The 21,542-nt window shown below is 48.8% G+C and overlaps 1 protein-coding gene across 10 annotated transcripts in view; it reads right to left on the bottom strand.

The window, feature by feature from the left end:
- SIK3 (SIK family kinase 3) overlaps nt 1-21,542 on the bottom strand; it is a 239,344-nt gene that overhangs the window by 2,431 nt on the left and 215,371 nt on the right. For 3 of the 10 annotated variants that reach the window (XM_072729734.1, XM_072729737.1, XM_072729743.1), the window contains 10 exons: nt 20,059-20,202; nt 16,073-16,223; nt 15,201-15,326; nt 14,850-14,935; nt 14,287-14,396; nt 12,941-13,280; nt 11,442-12,319; nt 2,423-2,586; nt 1,406-1,538; nt 427-597 (listed from right to left, as the gene is read on the bottom strand). In XM_072729734.1, coding sequence (XP_072585835.1) covers nt 440-597; nt 1,406-1,538; nt 2,423-2,586; nt 11,442-12,319; nt 12,941-13,280; nt 14,287-14,396; nt 14,850-14,935; nt 15,201-15,326; nt 16,073-16,223; nt 20,059-20,202 — 2,290 coding nt within the window. In that variant the 3' untranslated portion in view covers nt 427-439. The remainder of the gene's footprint in view (nt 1-426; nt 598-1,405; nt 1,539-2,422; nt 2,587-11,441; nt 12,320-12,940; nt 13,281-14,286; nt 14,397-14,849; nt 14,936-15,200; nt 15,327-16,072; nt 16,224-20,058; nt 20,203-21,542) is intronic. The other 7 variants (XM_072729742.1, XM_072729744.1, XM_072729745.1 and 4 more) reach the window with 3 other exon arrangements.

Genomic DNA, 21,542 nt, shown 5'->3' with positions numbered 1-21,542 from the left:
TGATCATGGAGTTGTCCCCGTCTGGAATATTCCCCCCATTGCAGCACAGCCTTGAACACTATGGCTAGACATGTTGTGCCACTGGGTTTCCTGCTTCAGGACTGTAGTTCAGAACCGTCTTTTCCTTATCACCAGGGCAGAGGTGCCCTGTCCTCCCAGGCTGTAGCTCACTTCCGTTTCTTGGGAGGCGAAGGCACTTTCAACACGTGTCTTGTCCCCATAATTAAACCAAGAGACTGTGGCCAGCAGGTATTCTCTGTGTTCCCCACTCACACCCCGGAACCAGCACAGTGCTTCGTGTGACAGAGCAGGACGATGGGAGGACCAGGAGGGGAGGAGTGGCCCCGTCCAGGTTACTGGCCACCGCGCACAGAAGGAAGCCCCGATGGATCAGGAGCTGGCATGGGGCCGAAGGGAGATACTCACTCTCTGTTCCCTGTTACACGCCTGCCTGTTCCATGCTGAAGGAGACCTCGGGGTGCTTGTAGCTGAGCAGAATGTCTGTAATGCACGTGGATGGATAGCAAGAGGAGTTTAAATGCTGGCTGCCGTCTGTCAGGTCCGGGTGCTCGTGACCAACCAGACTCTCCCTGCATTCTGCGAGGCCAGAAAGAACATGTGAGATCTGCAGGGAGCTGGGGGCTGGAGGTGGTAGGTGGGCAAGGACGGGGGGGAGAGAAATGTGAGCACCCTGGAGCCTGACTCCCAGTCCTGAATTCAAGCTCACAGCATGCCGTCTGTGTGTTAGTGGCTATGGGCTGAGCCAGGACTCCTGCCGCCACCCTGTTCCTTCACTATCTCCCTGTCAAGCACATAGACGCCGCTCCTGCAGAGATTCACCTCTGGCACGGAGCTGGCCGTTGTACTGCCTGCAGGCACTGATTATGGGCACTCTCTGTGCTCCAGGCATCATTGTAGGTACTTAACACTAACCCAATTAACCTCACAGAACAATCTAGTTTGGGCCACTCTATGGGTGGAGGACCCTGGGGTCCAGAGAGGCTAAGTGCCTTGTCTGTAAAACCCGTAAAGGGCAAAGTCAGGATTTCTTGCAGACTTGTCCATTCCACAGCTTATGCTTTCTATCTCTTATGCTACCCTCCCTTCACTGGTGCTGAAGAGAGGGGGACACAGTCACTTCCAACACAACACCTCCCAATCACTAGAAAAATAGTATTAAGGCAGCATCTTAGCAAAGCATTACAAAGATAGACGTGATGGCCCTGCACTCAGCCAGCAGATACGCTCCTCCGTGCATTCATTCTTGATGGAGAGAAGTGCGAAGGGCTTTGTGTCCAGACCCCGTGGGGAAGCTGTGGCTTCCCATCTTCCCATGAGCCCTTCATACAGAAGAGGCCAGTCACGGGTGAAGATGGGAGGGGGGCAGCCTGCATAAGGCCCTTACCCTCATTCTCCCCATCTTGAAACTGCTGGCTCCCCATGAGTGAGGACTGGCTGAGAACAGCATCTGACATCCGGGCAGAGCTAAGTGCTTTTCCAGCCACAAGACTCATTCCTGGCAAGTTATCCAGTTGCACCTGTGGAAAACAAATAGGAAAAGTCGGGATACCAGAGACTGTGCCACCCTCAGGTGACCCTTAGGGATAGCGGTTCCCTCGAATAGAGCCCAGGTGAAGGGCAGCCTCAGGCACCACTCCCGGACACGCTCCCTCTGAGGTGGGTGCCATCCACAGGCTGTCTCACTTTCCCCCATGGGGTAGGGGTGTGTGTGGGGGTGCCGGGAGGGCATAGTGAACTTCCACTGGTGGTCACATGCCCTCAGCAACTACATGGCCTTCCAAAACCGGATTTCTGACTTATCCTCGGCACCACGCAGACTTGGCCCTAGGACAGCACTGCCCCGGAAGCACGGCAGTGCTCTATACCTGCCCTTTGCAGAGCCCCCAGCCACAAGTGGCTAGTGAACACCTGCAATGTGACCAGGGTGACTGAGGCACTAGTTTATTTTATTTCATTTAAAACATATTTAAGTATGAACGGCCACATGTGGCTAGTTGCTACTGTATTAGCGCTGCCCTAGGAGTTGGCTCTAGAACAGCAAAGCTTTCCGGAGCCGGATTAGTTCCCTTTATCTGAGAAGGTCCAATGGAGCCGTCAGAAGACTAACCAAGAGCCTAGGGTTCATGTGCTTGGACTGGAGCTTAGACTGTTCGGGGAGAAGTTCAATAACTCAGACCAGAAGGAAGAGAGCAACTAACTACTCTGGATTCCTCAGGCTAAGGTTGGGAGCACAGATTTGACTGGTCTGTGATTCAAAGACATGCTTGCAGAGTTGCCAGGGGTCCTGGACTCTGGTTGAGGAAAATGGAAGGGTCGACGTGACCCCATACCACTAAGGTCTGCTGTCAGGCTTTGGGCTGCTAGGATCCCACTTTCGAGAGGCAGGAGGGGGCCGACATACATAAGCATCATCACTGTTCTGGATCGTGTGGTGTCTCTGGAGGGTCCGGGGCCTGTGGTGCTCATTGACAGGGGGGCGTGCGGGGTACCCAAGTCCATTGCGATCCGGTAGCTCCATCGCTTGTCCCGGAGAACTTCGATCCATGCAGTTCCCTATGACAGACTCTGAGGAGACAGAGAAAACAGGGTCAGCAGATCTAGAGTTTCTCCCCATGCTGCCAACTCCCATCAAAGAAATGTCTTGCCAGAGACAATAAGCAGTGGTGAGGACCACACGTGACTGGTCTGCTAATCCTCGTCGGCTGGTGCTGGTGCTTGTGGGAGCCTGGACCCGCCTGCCAACCCCAGGGATCATAAGCACTCCCGAGAAAAATCCCATATGAGGGCGGCTGGCTGGACCACACCGAACCTTTTCTTTTCTCTTCATTCCTCTGCTGATCTGACAGTGTTGTGTTTCCCAAGCCTACATCCACATAAGAATCTTTCCTGGAACCTCTAGCCTGGAAGAATGGCCTCTGTTCTGTGGAGGCCTTCTCGTTCCTTCCCTGGCTGCCACATTAGTGCACCTGCCCAGGCCTTCTTCTGCATTTTCCACTGCTGTCCCTAGCTGCTTCCATGGCTCCTCTACTCTTTATATTTCTACCTTGACCTCCTTTCTCTCCTCACACTTACTTTGGTAATATCATCTGTTTTCATGGCTTCAACGCGATCGCCTCTTTACCTACCTCTAGGGAAAGAATTCTTGAAACGCTCTTTTAAGAAGCTCCAGATCCGTAATCCCAACTATTTACTAGAGAGATGCCTTTCCCTGCAGAGCTAACTGACATCTAATACTTAAACATGCCCAGCTCCAAACTCATCAACACCCCCTACCCCAGGTCCTCTTTCAGACATTCTTGTTTCGGTACCTTATTTCCTTAATCTTCCAGATATGAGCTCATGGGATTCCTATTTGTTCCTCCTGGTTCCACATCACCTCAAGCCTAAAGAATCTACCTCTGCAGTGCTGGTCACTTCAATCCCTCCCTTTCCAATCTCACTGTTTCCACCAAAGCCTCACCACCTCTTGCCTGGATTACTAACCATCCCTCCTAACCATCCCTCTCTAACCATCCCTGTATCACCACTCTACAAAGATTAATCTTTTCATAGAGTAGCCCAAACAGTTTGTTTTCATGATGCTGTCCCAGCCTATCTTCCAGTGAGTACTTCACACTGCTCTCCCCTACGTGCTAGCCTCTCGTCAAATGGGAGCACTCAATTCTTCCCCACCCACTCACAATTCCATGACAGTACCCTCACTCTTCCCTCTCCCAGAGATGCTTGCTTCTCCTTTCATTCCAGCCAATCCAAATCAACTCATTCTCCTAGGTCCATCTCAAATGTTAACACCATTATGCAACTTTCCCTTTCAAACAGAAAAAGATCTTTGCATCCTTTAAATGTCAGAAAATTTTATAAAACTTTATTACTGACATTATTCCCGACACCATGTTCCACTGTGTATTTGTCCTAGTTGTTCATATTAGCCTGTAAAGTCTCTGAGAATAAGAACTGTATATTATGTGCGTCTGTGAGCCTTTGGTATTTCAGAACAGTGTCCTATACCCAGGAGGTATTTAATACTTAGCTCTTTACCTGGTATTAATAAATGCTCTCTTAACATGGGTTAGTGTCCTGTCAGAGTCATGCACCCTATGGACTGGATTTTGGCGAGAAGAGAGTTTGAGAGAACTGAATATGTCCTCTTGACCAAGGGTAGTCAAGAAGAAGAATGCCAGGGCCACACCTAAGTTGACAGGATCCTCCTGGTAGCACTTTTGGGGCCTACCACTTGAACATATGTTTTGTTTGCTTGCTTTTTTTTGATCAGGGTTCCTCATCAACTGTTGAGTGTCTCTTCTGATGAACTCTCCCATGGCAAGACCAGGTTTCTAAAAAGTTGTTGATAGGAGACACAGCCCTAACACTAACCGTGCTATTCCAATGTCTATTTGAATACTGAAAGACGTATTGCGTGAGAGTTGGGTGAAGGGTTCAGGTCTCCATATTCAAAAGGTCTCCTACAACAACGGAGGTGAGGCTCAGCTTAGGGGCTGAGGTAGGACGGGAAGGGAGGGGAACTGACTGATGTGCACGTGGCTGGTGATGCAACACATTCTGGAGAAAAATGAGAGGATGGAAGCTTGTCGACTGCCAAAGGTGAAGGCAAGTGAGCAATCTTTCAGAAGTTCTCTGAGCAAAGAGGCCAAAGAAACAGCTGGAAGCCAATTCTTTCACTACTGAAAGCTAAAGGCCACAAGAGAGAGAGAAGGAGAGAAAGGAAAGCCTCCACTGGGACTCGGGACTCGCTGTGTGGGCTGGTCCCCACTCATCTTACCCATGCCCCAGAGTCCTCTCTGTGGGCACAGCTCCCGCACTCGCCCTAGGACCAAAGAAAACCACCAGCAGGAAGTGGTGCGACACTGGCTCTGTGGTCTGCTTTGCCAAGAAGCTACATAAACAGCAGCAGCTTACTTTTTCAAAGTACTTTCTAATGCCTATCTTCTCTTCTGTGAGAGCTCACACCATCCACTCACTTCCCTGGGGTTCTTTCCCGCTGGATGGCAGAGCTGGATGCCAACCTGCACCCCCCTGCTCCACCCAAGACGACACGAGAGCTCTCCTGTTTAAAGATTTCCTCAAATGTGAGGCAACAGCCAAACTAACAGAATGGACAGGCTCCAGATCTTGATATTGAGCTCTTCCCACCTCTTTGGGAGGCCTCTTCGAGAGTCTGTAGTCTCCTTTCCCTCTCTGTTTTTGAATTTATTTTTATTCCTGAGAAGCAGGGGGGGGGGGGGGGTTTCTCCAAACCCAAACACCCACCCTCATCTTGGCCCTGCTGCTGGGAAGGTCGTTTGGATCCTGTTCCCCTTGTTGCTTTCTTCCCAGCCCTGGAGTTTGGGGCCAGCACACCTGACAAGTGCCAGCACGGCACAGCCAGCCATTGCTTGGGAAATCACACATGAGCCTTCCTGACTCCCCGGCCTGGAGCTCAGGAGACACAAGCCATGGGGTCAGAGAGGCATGTGCTGGGGTCCTGAGGACTGGGACCTTGAGCAAGCCCCCTGACTTCACTAGGCCTCAGCGTACGGGTAAAGTGGGACTTATTCCTAAAAGGGGTTGGTGCACTGTAAGCAGAAACAAAGACTGAGGTGACTTATACTCACTCAAGAGGTGTTGGTTCTGCATGCTCAGGGTGTGCTGAGCCAACTGCCAAAAACGAACAAGGAAACCCTGCTTCCCAAACTGTGGGGACAATTTACCTATGTGTAAGGAAACCAATGAGTTACTGACACTTGAATTTCCAGAGATTGGTGTAGGAGATTGATTGAATTTCCTCTGGTTTAGGAGAGACAAATAGAAGTTAAAAACCAGATGGAAACAAAGCAGATTAAGAGGAGTCAGGCAACCAAGTTTCCGTATAATCCAAGGCCAAAGAGCCGGGAGGACTGACAACTTCTGCTTTGTAGACATGTGTGCATGGTGTAGACCCAGGGAGAGGAGGCCTAATGGGAGGAATGGAAACCTGGGCGGGGGGTGGGGGGGTGGGGGGGTGGGCAGTCCAAGCCCTCAAAGTCAGGGTCCAGCTCCATCCCCAGAAGTGCACGAGTCTGGCTAACACACGTAATCTAAACCATTTCCCCATCAGAAAGATGAGGGCTGTTGGCGGGCTCAAAAGACATCACAGGTGAAAGGCTCCTTAATAAACTGTAAGGGATTATAGGAGCATAGTATTAGTTTTAATAAGGATGCTAAAAAAAAAATAATAATAAGGATGCTGAGTCCAGTCCTGAGTCACCAGTCCTTTGGGACACTCCACAGAGACCTGCTGACCAGTGAGAGGGGTGTGTGTGTGTCAGTGGGGGCAGGTAAGGTGACTGACCTACTGACCAAGGGACAGGAAATCCAGGCTCCAGTCTGTGGTCCCTTATGCCAGATCAGCAGCGAGAGGGACTGTCAAACTCATGGAAGGACATAGAAATAACGGGAAGAGGCCATCTGCGAGCAAGCGTTCTCGGGCACTGACCAAAGTCAAGCGGAGAAAGTCTGAGGGAGGGGGTGGGGGGGTGAAGGGGGTGGCCATCTGATCACGCAGGGGGCAAATACACAGAGGGACACGGGTGCACACCACCCACCCGCCCGGGGGACTCCAGGGCAGCTTGCACAACTCTCTATTGAATCTGTCAATGTTGACTCGCCCTTACTCATTTACTGGGCTTTAAGAGAAAAGGAGAGAGGAAAAAAAAATGACATGTGTGCAGATTACCCCTCCAAAGGTTCTGAAGGGTGGACCCTCCCGGCCTGTCACTATCTCAGCCCTCTGTAAGGCCTGAGTCCACAGATATTGCTGAAGCTGACGAAGCTCTGGGGGAGAGGATGTGGTTTTCTTTGTGAGCTCAGTGAGTAATCTCACTGTGTAAAATGGTTATGGTGTTGTACTTAGTTATTTGCCAAGTAAAAAAATCAAGTGTATGTAATGCCACAGAAGATCAGACAGCCTGGGGCTCGGACAGCCCTGGAAGTTCTCCGCACGTGGGCTGTACCTCTAGTGCCCCATCCTGACTGGTAGCAAGCAGCCACAAAGGACACAGGTAACCTGGGCACTGGTATGTGGCATTCAAACCCCTGGACTATCACCAGTGATCCCTGTTCACCTACCCTGATGAAATTTCAGGAAGACCACGCCAGCTCTGTTCTTTAATAATTATTCCTCTTACAGCACATTTTGTAGAACTTCCGGCCAACACTGTTTATGAGCTTGTCTCCACCTTCCCCCCAACCCCCTGTAGAGTATAAGCTCCCTGAGGGCAGGTTCTTTATCTTTTCATCCCTGCATTCTTCACAGCTCCTACAGGACCATCTTGTGCAACCTAGTCATTCTGTAAGCTGCTGAATCTGCTGTCATGGAAAGAACAAATGAAGGGTCTTGGGACTGGACTCATGTATTACTCAAGCCAGCAGGCATTCCTTTCTATCCAAAGAGATCAACAAGTACGAGACACCCTACCCCCACCCCGGCCTGCAGGGTTGGGGGGGGGTGGTGGGGGGTGGGAGCATAGCTTTATAACCTTCATTGGTAAAAGTGACAGCAAATTATCTGGTGGTTCTTTGGTAAGATAATGCAATGAGCTCCCAAGGTTTTAAGAGAATCACATCAGATTAAAGAAGGAAAAGATGGTGGATACACAGTCTTTACCGTAACATGGATTGTAATATATATATATTATATGTATGGTGGTTGTGAAAAAGAATAAGAAAAGAGTAAACGAGCTGAGAGCCTCAAGCAGAAGTACTATAGTCATGAACTCCACTTTCCTTCTCTTAGGGGGCATTTAGCTTAATGTCCTTTGTTACACAGATGAAGAAAGGGAGGAGAGGAGAGGTCATGTGCCAGGCCCATGGTCAGAGAGGAAGCTCATGTTGTCTAAGGTAAGGACAATGGGGACACCTCAGGGTAGACATCATTTTAAACACACAGATGTCCATGCCTTCAGGTGACTGGAACTCTTAAGCAGAGTGGGGCTCCCTGAGGCCAGGAGTGAGATAATGCCTATTGCATTATCTCACTATATTGGGTTATAAAATCACACTAATAAACTTGTGGATTTTTTCGTTAAAGACAATTGTAGATGTGGCTTTGGAAGTCACAAAATAGGAGTAGATGTTAGAAAGAGATGAGATGAATAATATTCAAGCAAGAAAAGGCATACTCCATAGCTAAGTTAAAGAGTAAGTATGGGACACCTGGGTGGCTCAGTGGTTGGGCGTCTGCCTTCAGCTCAGGGCGTGATCCTGAAGTCCCGGGATCGAGTCCTGCACTGGGCCCCCCCACAGGGAGCCTGCTTCTCCCCCTGCCTATGTCTCTGCATCTCTGTGTCTCATGAATAAATAAATCTTAAAAAAAAAAAAGTAAGTTTAGCATCAACTGGGTAGAAAGAAGGGAGAATCTTCTCTACAATGTATTAGCAATCAGGGCAGGAGCTAAGATTATAGTTTCTAGAAAAGGTCAGGAAATTAAGAAAAAAGAGGGCTTTTGGAGGGGGGAAGGTACTGGCAAACCTGATCATGAGCACACTGTGGGTAGTGCTGAGCTAAAAGTTTTAGGGATATACTTATGGCTTGATTCTTCCAGAGACCAGAAAAGGTGTCTGTAGGGGATCATTGGCTGATGGTGGTAGATGGGACAAGGTAGGGAGAAAAAAGGGGGAGAACAGAAATAATGAGAGTAACCCGGCTGGGAGAAGTAGGGCAGGTTTGTCACAAGAATCAGAACCGTGAAGTTCTGGCTGGAAGGAAGGCCTCAGACTTCCTGTGGCACCCTGTAGCTGGATCCAGATCATGCTCTGGATCTTTGAAAACCTCTGCACACATAGAAACAATCTGTAAAATGGTATTCCAAGCCAATTTAATTTTTACTGCTGCTATGGACTTTGGGTCTATTAATTATCAGATACAATTCCCATTTGCATTTAAGGACTGTACTCCCTTTACGTCTGCATCTAAAGTAAAAACATACTTGCATGCTATTACAGAATACACAACTGTCCTAAACTTTAATAAATTAGTGTTTTACAAGTGGAAAAAAAAAGAAAGTCTCTGTGCTTAGCCCCTACTCCTTCCTTCATGTGCACTACACTTTTCAAACCCACCTACCCTACTTGCTTTCTCCCCAGAACAAAGCCAAGGCACCCTGCGCCTTGGTCTTTCCTCTTGCTTCTCCCTACATCCAAATGGTGAATTCCTCTTCATCCACCAAAGACCCGACTCAAATGCCACTTATTGCTGGAAATTCCCATTCCTCTGGGAACACTCTCCCCTTTCTGGCGTTCCCAAAGCACCTGTACCAGCCAACTATATCCTACCTCACTGAAGATACCAAGGAGACGAGCAAGTCTGCTGAGCAGGGGGTTCCTCTGACAATTATGGGGCACAGGCGAATTCAAGCCCCCCCTTCACACAGGAGGCAAGACTGAGGAGAAGTGAGAACTTCTGAATGTTTTGAAGAAAAACAATTAAAAAGGTGTTTTCATGCACAACAATCCAGGATGAGGTGGTGGTGGGGGGAAGCAGGGAGTGTACCCTGCTTGCTCAGCTCTGCCCTGGCCTCACTGCCCTCCACACCCATGATGTGCTTACTCAGCATCTCCTGTAGGGAACGGCCTAACACCTGGGTTCGGACGCCACTTCACAGCTGCTGACCTCAGGGGCAAGTTACTTCATCTGTGCCTCATTCTTCTCATTGGTAAAATGGGGACAGGAAGAGTTACTGCCTCATAGGGTTGTTGGAGGATCAAATGAACTTGTATGTGAATAACAGTGGGTGTCTGGCACACAGAAAGCACTATAGAGATGTTAGCCGCTTTCTTCCTTTTTATGCCAGCTATAATAGTATGCTAATCTGACGAAAGCTTTCATTCACGGAGGAAGCTTTTCCACGGTATCCCTGATACTATCATCCTGGCTCTGCTGGAACATGCCCAGTGCCAGAAAGCTCCTAGGCTGCTGAGACAGCTTATTCTAGAAAGTTCTTAAGGTCTTCCTCAGGAGTTGATATTTGCTGACATCTTTACCTTGATCATCATGGTCCTGACACATAATGCGGACCCCTAAAAAGTCTAATCCCTTCTCCCACCTACTTATGATGGTTCTCTTTAGTTTTGTTTTGTTTTGTTTTTCTCCCAAGCCTAAACATTGCCAGGTCTGTCAGCCATTGCACATATGACCTGGTTCTGAAATCTCCTACCATCTGATGTCCACCTCAAAATACAGCAGCCACAGGTGAACACAGTGTGTCTGACTGGTGCAGGCTTCTGAGCTGGATGGCACCCATCTGCTCAAAAGGTCAGGATTTTTAACTGTTTTAGGCCACCACACATCCCTCCCTATCCGCATTAATAAACACAACTGGAAAGCACCACGTCATCTTCAAAAACTGACTCAGAGCAAGGCTTTCCATTCTGCTCTGTTCCATGGACCTAATCCCCAGGAATTTGTGTGTTGACCTTAAAGGACAGGACAGGAGATGTGGGCAGCTCCTCAAGAGGGAGGACAGAAAATATGTGTGGTTTTAAGGTTGTGTATTTTCTGGACAGACTCATTTTCCGTGATCTATGTTGATGGCATGGATGTCAGTGCAGTTTTCATCTCAGATGAATGCAAGGATAACAATGGAAGATGTTCTGAGTATGACTCACTGCTGGTCACCCTAGTCTCCTTCAGGATGGAAATGAACGTGCTCATGCATTATATAAAGAGATGCAGGAAAACACAGCGGATCCCTTATGACGCGGGGATATTCTTTAGTGAGCGTATTTGTGAGAGGAGCAGAGTAATGGTAACACTTTATATTTCCATCACGCTTGGGGGGTAGCAAGTGCTGCTCCCATTCTCACAGGCACGTGTGCGTATGCATTACGCATTAACACAGCAAATATGTGCACGTTTTTATCTTCCCAAATATTCTGCAAAGTATCATTATTCCTCCTGCCCATTTTTCACAGAGGAGAAACAAGAACGTGAGCGTTTAAGTGACGAGGTTATGGCATTCATGATCCAGGAGACTCTAGAACTGAGGGGCTTTTTTGACTCTTGGTCCAACACCATTTGCACAAAATTGTATTTCCTCAGCATTGGCTGATTTTTGTTCCACTGCAGAGGTTAAAGCAAGCTATTTTGGAGACTGGAAGTTCTGGATTCCAGGGAGCCATGGTATGTATAGGAGAAATGGGAACTGCTCTTACCCACTGGGTTATGTAAGTGCTAATTTTCTATCGCTCTCTCTTAATTTTGAAAGCAGACCCACTATGGACCAGCACCCACCTCCTATATCCTTCTCCCCCATAAGGTCCTGAAGGTCTTTTTAGGAATTCTTTTTCTCTTAGGAACACAGAGCCCTGGCTAGAAAAGGACACTGTCCCCGAGTTCAGTGAGTTAGGGCAGACTGGCCTAGGGCTCTCACTATGAGAGGCTCTTACCTCGGCTAGACACCTTATTCCTACTGAATGCAGCGGCTGGCTGATGTCGGTAGGGATGCAGCCCCAACTCCTGCGCGTGACTCACAGTTCCCAGTAAAGACTCGGGGTCCCCAGGTCCGCCAGTACTCAAGAGCAGGGGGCTGTCATGGCAAGCTTTGGTCACTGTATTTGAGCTCTTTCTGTCTGCAAAGCCGTCCTTGGCCGCCTCACAGGAGCACTCCTCCTCCATGCTCTCGGAGCGCATGAGGGCCGGCTGGTGAGTGTAACCATGGGCTGGGCTGGGGGACGAGGCCTGGGACATGCACTCCTGGGCCCGGATCTGTAGGAGATGCTGGGGGCTGGTGTGCTGGTGGTGATACGAGTCAGCGTTTGGATATGGTAAAGCTTGGCGCTCTGTCATGGTCTGTCCCCCGAGGCTGGGAGCCAGGCTCCCTGCGTCCCCCTGATTCATGTGCCGGAACAACTCCTGGTATTCCTGGTGCTGCTGCTGCTGCTGCTGCCGCTGCCTTTTAACAAGCTGGGCGAACTCTGCCGGGGGCAGCCGGATGTCCGAATGGCCGCTGAGCGAATGCCGGGGAGAGAGCAGTCCCTGGAGGATGTGGGGTACTTGCTGGTGTCTCGTATAGTCTGGCGGCGTGGGAGACAGCAGGGCCTGCTGCAGGGCCGACGCCGTGTAGTGCGGTGGCTGCTGGTGTGCACTGGGAGGGAAGGTGGGGAATTGGTCAAGTGGAGGGACTTTCAGGGCTTGGGCTGGAGGGAACCCCGCTCCTGTTGAAGGGCTGTAGCTGCTGGGGGAACCCCGGGACTGGTCCGAAAACAGGTGGGGGTGTAAATGCGCCTGGTCGTAGTGAGCAGGGGAGAACCGATTCACGTTCAAGCTGCAGACACAAAAGGGAGTGAGTACCGGGCATCTATGTACCAAGCGTGTTAGACTCCCCTGGGAAACAGCTACTACCCCTTTCTGGGTAGGGAGCCCCCTGGGACAGGGAAGTGGGGTGTGATGGGAAGACGAGGATGCACATGGCCTCCCAACTCATCCTCATTCACTTCTCCAGTAATTTCCAGGGGACTTAGGGCACTGTGTAGGGGACAGCTCCAGATCCAGCCTGAAGACAGCCACTTGGCCTACTTGACAGTATTATCTGAGCTACCAAGAAGCACCAAGCTCTTAGAGTAACAGTGACAGAGGGGAAAAAATTAAAAAAAATAAACAAGGAGAACTGGCATTTTTAGAAATTCCTCTACCAGGCTGTTTTCTTCTTTGCAGAGAGGAAGGCAGCTCTGGCATTTTCCTTCTCTGTCTCATTAGCAGCACTTTGATCTTGGTCAGTAAACAGGTTTCAAGTTCATTCCAACCCCACTCCCCTGATTTTAGAAAGGGTGAGACAAGCCCCCACCGGCCAGACTCACTCTCCTCCACTTCTCTCTCGCCTAGCTAAAGGGCCTTCCTCCCACGTGGATCACCTAGACAGACGGCCAGTGACTTCATGCAGCCTCACCTGTGTGCCTCTGCGCTGTCGGCACTCAGCTGCTTGGACAAGGGCCGGTGCCCGTAGCTGAAGGCGGCCATCAGGTTGGTGCGGTGCTGCATCTGAATCTGACTGGCGCTGGGGCTAATGGAGATGCTGCGCCCGGCAGAGCCTGCAGCGGTCCCTGGCATGTTGCTGAGCATGTCAACAGGCTCCTGTACTTGGATGGTCACCTGCTGTGACTGGGGGGGCTGCTGTATGCCCAGGCAGCTTAGGGCCACGTTGGGAGGTGGGGAGCAGCTCTCGGGCTGCTGCTGGTAGACTGCACTGCGGGATGGTAAGCCTGGAAACTGGGAGGGTGAGGCAGCGCCTGGAGAGAGAGGAAGCTCGGAGTGACCAAATACCCTGGGGCACCTGCTGACTGGAAGCAGCAGGAGCTGATGAGGATGCTCACACTGGACACCATCTAGATGAGTACTTTGCAAACTTTAGCATGTGGAAGACTCATCTGAAGAACTTGTTCAAACACAGATTTCTGGGTCTTATCCACAGAATTCTGGGTGGGGTCCAGCTGGGGCCCCCCGAATGTGGATTTTTCAATAAATTGCTCTGAAAGCTGGTCCTGGGTTATTCTTTGAGTAGCTCTGATCTAGGGCAGAACTTATCAAACTCAAATGTACATACAGACAAATGGCCCAGGGATCTTGCTGATATGCAGATTATGATTCAACACGTCTGGAGGGGGACCTGAGACTCTACTTTTCCTGCTGATATGGTTGGTCAGGGGACTCCACATCGAGTAGGGAGGGCCCGGAGACCAATCTAGACTCCTCAAGGGATCTAGATCACGTGGCATTACTTAACAGATTACCAGTTTGGGGAATACTAAATCCTCAGATCACCGGTCTCTGAAGACCCATACCAATTCAGGTAAAGTCATCTCAGCCTCCTCCTAAACACCCACAAGAGAGGATCTCACATATACCATGGAGAACCAACTGGAGGCATAACAGTAGGCAGGTTTTGGTAGCAGCTTTTTACTTGGCAGTGTTGGAGGGGGTTTTATTGAAAATATAAATAACAGTTAACCTTTACCAAGAACTATCTTGTGCCAGAGGCTAAGTGCTCTTTGTATATTTATTATTTAATACTATTATTATCCTTATTTTATATTTGAAGAGCCTAAGGCATGCAGAAGTGAAGTCACTTACCTGAGGCTGTATGGCTTAGGCACCGGTGAGACCCAGATTCACACCAGGGCTGTCTGGCTCTAGAGCCTATACCCTTAACTACTATTGTGCGCCTTTGACGCTCAAGACCAGGACTGATATTCTCCAAGTGGCTTATCATGGTTCAGCGCGAACCTCCGCACTCACCGTGAGACTGGATCATGGCACTGCTCATGGGGGGAGGACTATTACTGGGTGGTCTGAAGAGATGGTTGTTAGGGTGGTTGGGGGGTGGGCTCGAAGGCTGAATCCTTAACCTTAAAAAAAACCAACAAAACCAGATAAGTAAATTTCCTGAGGTGACAGTACAACCCTAATGTTACTCTCATACACTACCCATCAGCAGGAACTTTTTTTTTAAGTTTTGCTAGGCCTCCAGGCTAGAAAAACATACCTACACCACCCACCACAATGCATGTAAGACCTATCTACATCTTAGTTTCCCAGACCAAGAGAGGCAGAGGTCATGGAGGCCTGTGTCCTGGCCTGTATGACTGTCAGGTTACTTTGTCTGTCAGGCTAAGGAAAGGAAGTGGCACAGGACTGGATCCGGTCAGGATCTCATGGAGGCAGCTAACATTTAAATTGCTCTCTCTGCTTTTCACAGAGGTTCTCCCCAGATGAAGTAGTCAACCTCTCCCATGACAAGCAGGCCAAGGATGGCAAGCTACGGAGACAACACGTTAGGTATGAAACAAGTGATTCCTTACCTCTGGAGCTGGTGGGTAAGGAGGGCTGGCTGATTTTCACAGGCAGCCTGAAGAGGTGAAGATGGCTGAGGAGGACAGATGGAATCCTAAACATATGGGGGAAAGAAGAATATCTGTGAGCTTGAAGATTAAGCAGAGCTATTCTCAGGAAGGGAAGAAACAGGAAGAACTCTCTGTGACCCAGGTTTACACTTTTGTGGTTCATCAAAAAGTCTGATTACCTTTACTCAAACATGTCAACCATAAACATAACTCCACTCTGCCCTGTGTGATCTCCTCGAAAATTCACAGGCAAATCAGCCTGCAAGCAAGCTCCAAACAAGTTGGAGAGAGCAAAGAGTGAAGGCCTACTTGAATCTGTTGCTGGAGGATTTGATGGTGCTGCTCCTGCTGGTATAACATATGCTGCTGCTGGGTCTTCTCCAGGGCTCTCTCATCAATCTGCCCCCCGTACATCTTCTGCAGCTGCTCACACTCCTGAAGGGAAAGCCGTTAATACAGATGGGGTGCAGCCAGGCCCACCCCATGCAGTGATGTCAGTAGATGCAGATCTGCTGCAAGGTCTCAGGGGCGGAAAGAGCCCCAAGAGAAGAACAGTGTCCTCAATGAGCAACCAACCCATGCATATGGGTATTTGTGTACTAAATACATTCACATTCCATGCTGGGGGAACGAATGGAAGACACCAAGGGTGGCCCGTGTGCCAGTGGAGGTGTCCAGTGTGAAATCTTGGTACAGAGCACCTGTTGCTTGAGGCCTGGTTATGAGGAAGGCAGAAAGAAAACCAGCCCTTTACAGAAGTCTGGAGGTACACTTCCTTCCTCTGGGAGCACCATTCCACACCCACCAGAAAGCATGCCAGGTGGCAACCATGCTGAGCAGGCTCCAGCAAGACCCAGTGCCCGAAAAGAAGAGAAGAATGCCAAGGTTGCTGGAATTACCTTCCCTAAGGCTTCCCACCAAAACCCATGCCCAGAAATCCCTCTCTAAAAATTACAGGGACGGGAGGAAAATCTAGGCCCTTCATGGTGGGGCGGCAGGGGGAGGTTACGTTTGAGTCTGGGGAAAGCCGTACATACCAATGAGTAAGGAAAGAGCATTAGGAAGCTACAGATTTGAGCCTCCACATGAACAGGGCAAAGATTTGCCACCCCGGTCCTCCACACGCTATTGCTCTGTGTGCCCCACGCTTCTCCAGAGGTACCTGCTGCCTCTCCCATTACCTGCTGCAGCTGTTTGATGCTGCTGCTGTTGGCCAGCTTTTCCAGGTGAGCTTTGAAGGCCTGGATGCTTGTAGCCCCATCTGAGAACCGGCGCACGGGAGAGAAACGCTCCGTGGGGAGGTGCAGGGTGTTGGAGTCCTTGTAGGTAGAGCTGAATACATGGGAAGAGAAGGTTAGGGGCAAGGACTCAGGGCCTTTGACCAAATCACCCAGGGACTGCTTGCTGTTCCAGAAGAACGCAAAGGTGGCTGGCTGCATGTGTAGCCCTGCACATTACGCCATTTCCAGGCCATTTCCAGAGGCTGGTTGTGTCCCTAGCCTGCTGCCCTTTAGAGAACTCCAACAGCACATCTTCCATTTCCACTTACCTTGAGCTGGCTTACTTTCCAAGCTTGGTGAGGTCCTGGGATCAAATACATCCAGTTCTTACAAATATACTAGGTCAGAGAGAAGAGCTTCACAGTAGCCCTCGGGCCAAGCTGCATAGGAATTCTGGTTTTTATATTATGTCTGTCTAGTGCCTTTCAAAACCTAAAATCCATTGTTTGATCCACTTTTCCCTGAGCAGCATTCTCCGTGTGACCAGAAGAAAACTATGATCGGCTTTGTGGCCAACGCCTGGCCCAGAAGTTAGAGGTTTTATGCTAGAAAGTGGAGGGTGGAGGTCCAAGCGGGATGACAGGGGGACTCCTGATCCCCAGATGGAGATGGCACACTCTTAAGGAATGTGGGCCTCAAGATCCTGCATTGCGTACCTGGTCAACACAAATACAGCTGGGCACTGTGAAAATTAACTTCTCAGGGTAGCACGCCTCCCCCACAACCTCCCAGCGAAAGAGGAATCGTGTGGACCAAATCCCACTGCTCAGTCGGAACGGAGCTGGTATCTTACCGAAAGAAAGAAAGAAGCTGTTGATAAGGAATCCGTAAGACAGCATGGGAGTTAGAAGCTAACACCTCTCCTTGTTAGCTAATCAGAAAGAGATGTTTATGGGTTGAGGTAAGCAGATAAAAGACTGCCAGGGCAGCATTCCAGCAGCTGATGGAAAGGATCAGGGTTTCATGTCCAGGGCAGAGATGATACCACACTGAACTATGGGTGAAATGATGGACCGCCTTGCCAGCTACTCACTCTGGACTGAAGCAGAATGCGCCTAAGGAAGCAGGTTGATAAGCGAGTTCAAATACAATGCAGACGGGGACGGTCTGGCTGTGGGAGGGTGGGGGGGTGGCTGATGGCTGTGTGGAGTGGTCCAGAGTTGTGGCCGCGCAGGCAAGCCTTGAACCCTCTCCTTGCTAATGATGACTTCGGTTTCTGGCTCTACCTGAAGCTTGACACAGTGGTGCACTGATGAAATGAGCACAAACATACGTGTGTAACACAAAAGATGCATGATTTTGGCAGACACGCTCCAGAAACAGTGATCACAAAAGCCGCTTTCGGGAGCACTTCCTCAGTACTTCCTATGTCTGTTTCTACTTCAGGGGTCTGGAGTCAAAATGAGCAAATACTATTCTCTCCTAAAACTGGACTCATGCTTTAGATATTTTCTGCTACTGGACCCATTTCTGATTCATTCAGAAAGCGGTGTTCTCCAAGCAGGTAATTCAGCCTGTCTACACAAAAGAGACAGAGCAGCTCTCCCAGTCCAGGCATTTGATGACTTTTCCAGAAGCCCCAGGTTGTGGGAAGACTGACCCTGGTCAGTTGGGCACAGGAGCTTCAGAGGAACAGTTCTTTTTTTTTTCAGAGGAACAGTTCTGATGGAGATGCTCATTTCAGAAGCACTCACAGTATCCATTGTGTTGTCTTTTTATTAGCAATCATGTTCAAAGTCAGGACAGCCCCGTATCAGGCTGACATTCCCGCTATACCTTTCAAACAGGAACCTGGTTCCCCACCTTGATAAAAAAATCATCCTGTGTTCATTTTTCCAATTACACTTTATAATTTATTTTAGGTTTTAAGTTACACATTTCCAGGATGGAAAAGGTTGATCAGACCCCTCTTCTGTCTCCATGCTGGACTTCATGAGTTACACCCCCAAAGGAAAGATATATACGCTATTGCATTTCCTCCAGGAAATGGGAGGAATTCAATAATCTGTCTAGGCCCCCCCATTTCCAGTGCCCTACAGCCCAGCGAAGTTGCTTTTGTCCTCTGCAGACTACCTTCACCCTCCTGTGTTGCCGTGTTTTTACAGTAACCCCATCCATAGGCTGAGTTTGCGTAAGTGCCTCGCCTTGCACAATCTGCCACTCATCAAGCATTCATTCCAATTCAAACTGGCTTGGCCACAGGAAACCCTTGAAACACTCCACCACGAGTGTTCACACGAAAACAGACAGCAGACACATTTCCAGCAGGCAAGGCCTTGACAGTGACTGTATGCAGGGCGGCAACCACACACACACACACACAGAGCTATGGCCTGTGTGGCCTTCCTTACTACACACGCGTGGACAGGACAGAGGCTCTGTGATAGAGGTTCTGTGAGAGGGGTTGGTCTTCATGTTTCCCCGACAGGAGTGTCTCCTGAGGAACACATAAAATTAAAGGCTACCCAGAGGACTTCCGCTCAACCACAGACCCTGATGAAGGCTAAAAAGCTGTCAGGCCGTGGAGGCGGGGACGATAGAAACAAGGAGAATAAAGAAATAAAGGTTGTATTGGGTAACAGTGTCGAGCTCACAGCTGTTGAGAAATCATGGAAAATTTAAGGGGGGTAGGCAGGGGGAAGTGGGAGGAGGCAGGGGGAGGATGGAGTGGGGAGGGGCATCTCTCCAACAATCACTCCAAGTCCCTTTTCATATAGTGCCCTCACAATGTAGGTCCTGAGAGATTTTCCTTAGGAAAATACTGTCTCTCTGCACCAGAGTTTTTATTGGAGAGCCATCATTCCTGCTACTCTGACCAGACCATTCTTACTGTTTTTCATGGTCATCTATAATAGCTTATCTTTCTTCTCTCAGAGTGCCAACAGGGCACTAATTAAGTCTCTGTCTGCGCAGAGTCCATGGTCTCTGCTGATTATAAGGACACCCGATGGGTAACTAGCCACAATAAAAACATTGTGTCAAGCTTGCCAGTGTGAGCTGGTTACAAGATTTCATAACAACACATTTATAAACTTCATTTCCTTGGAACCTGACTGCTTTTCAACTTTCTCAAGCAAGACAGCTTTCATTGTCTTTCCAACAAGATTGAAATAAAATCAGCTTAGCAATTGTTGGTGGCCTGGAAAGTGTGGCCCACAAGCTTGGAGACAGCTTTAGAGCGGACACAGCTAAGAATTTTAGTCATCGAAATATTCATAGAAAGTAATCACTTTCTTAATCTAGCAAAGTGCCACACCCCTGTGTTTCTAGGTGTCCTGAGATTCAATTTTACGAAGCTTTCTTGGCCAAGAAGGTTAAGCTTGTTATTTCTTCAAGAGGATGAATTACAAATGTAAGAGAGACCTTGTGAAAGATTTCAGCCATCAGAATATGATTGTGAGAATGACTTCTCGAGCACGACATTCAAGAGACTGCAGTATCTCTGCTCTACCATTCACAAAGGGATGTACCTTCCTCCAGGTCCAAGCTCACTGTTCTGTTCAGTGGTAACATGGTAAGATATGCTCATTCTTTTGAAGGCGATGGGTTATTAACGGTCAAGTCTATTGATAAGGCTACAAATCCTCCCATGTCCAGCTGGCCTCTGAGAACTTCACCTCCTCGCAGGTTTCAAGTTCAGTTTCATCTATGAGTCAACACCTAGAATTATGAGAAGCAACTGCAGACCATAAACATGTCCATGAGGTAATGGGAAAGAAGAATCTCACGATGCCCCGCATAGTGCTCAGTGAGAGGAGTTGAGAAGATTGTACGCTCAGGATGCTACTTTAAAGTCTCGATGCTAGTCACCTTCACTGGAAGATTAGCAAGAAGGGTGCCTGCCCGATGAGCCTCAAGGAGCTCACAAAGCTCATGTGGCTACTCACCGATGCTGATCAGGTACCAGGTGAGGGGGCCAGACCCGGGAACGGAAAGGCTGCTGTCCTAGCTGCCGTTGTAGGTCCGGTGGGATCTCAGCTGTAGGGTTGGTCATGGCCAGTGTATGTCTTTTGGACCTATTTGCCAAGTACCTGCAACAAGCAGGAGCACATTTCATAGTAAAAAAGACAGACAGGAATATTCCTCACCAAGAAGCATCAGAAGTTAATCCAAAGCACTCAGAATGAAATTGTGCCAGAGCTCCAAAAGGGCTCCATGGCAAACAGATCCCTGGCTGGATGAAAGGGAAACATGGTCAGCTGGCCAATAAAAGCTGGCTTACCACTGAAGTGGCTGAATTTTGAACCTAAGAGTAGCCACTAAGAGAAGAGAGAAAACAGATGGAGCTCACGAAGAAGATTGATTTTCCTTCCTTCATTCCATTTGGTAAAAGAATTTATTTCCCACTTGTTAATTCGATTCCTCTTTTCCCTCCAAATTTCCAAAATTCAAGTCAGAGGAAATGAGCCCTAAGGATTATTCCTAGAGATGAGCCAAGAGAGATGTTCAGAAGGGTTCCACATACATCTCTAGATCCCAATGGCCCCCTGGGTTTGAGATTGTCCTCACTTACAAGTCACGGAAAACAGATCCTTCCACTTGGGGATGAGTGTTTCCAAAACTACCCCTTCTCTCATGCCCCATGATTGTAAGTCAGCCATCAGAGAAGAAAAACTGATGTTGTCCCAAGGGAACCACATTCTCTAGAGGATGAAGAAATGAAACCACATAAAATGTTCAGAATTGGTTTTTAGGGGAAAAAAGGCAAGGCAAGAAAACAGAAGTTTCAAAGCTAAGGAATTGACAAGGTGATGACTTTCATTCTAAAGATCTATCGATCCACTACTTAGTTAATACCAAAAATAAGCTACAGTCCCCCTTCATGTAGCCAATGGCTTCCTCTATCATTGCTGCTCTTCTTGGGCATGCATAAAAGAAGCATTATCCCTCTCCATGACGTCAGGACCGTTGGGCACTTTACCCTTTAAATGTTGGTCTATAGAAGAAAGAAGGTGGAGCTGGAGGAAGTAAAGTCCAAGACAACATAAAGTGAAACGCTACTTGTCTAATTAAGGTAGAAAGGCAGTAAGTTTCCGAATTTTTTTTTTCATGACACCAGCAGGGCCCATTTGGCACATCATATACCCTAGTATCAACAAACTATAGAGACAAAAGCATTGTAAGGAGGGGGAAAAAACGTTACAAAGATTTTCTTCTATTGGCCAAACTGTAGGTAACCCACCTGCCACCACCCTGTTCTCTACTCTTCTTTCCAAATGGGACCAGTTTCTTTACGAAGAGCAGCTCTCATACAGAGCTACCATGGGTAAAGAAGAGAGTACTGGCCAGCAACTGTCAGGTTCTTAAAAAGTGGTCTTCATTCTTAACTACTTTGCCCATTTAAGTTAAAAACAGTTAACAGACTGTAGAG

This window comes from Vulpes vulpes, chromosome 12 (genome assembly GCF_048418805.1).
Source record: "Vulpes vulpes isolate BD-2025 chromosome 12, VulVul3, whole genome shotgun sequence".
NCBI classification, from domain to species: domain Eukaryota; kingdom Metazoa; phylum Chordata; class Mammalia; order Carnivora; family Canidae; genus Vulpes; species Vulpes vulpes.
The sequence above is the reverse complement of the archived record's forward strand: the minus strand, read 5'-3'. Positions and strand labels throughout refer to the sequence as shown.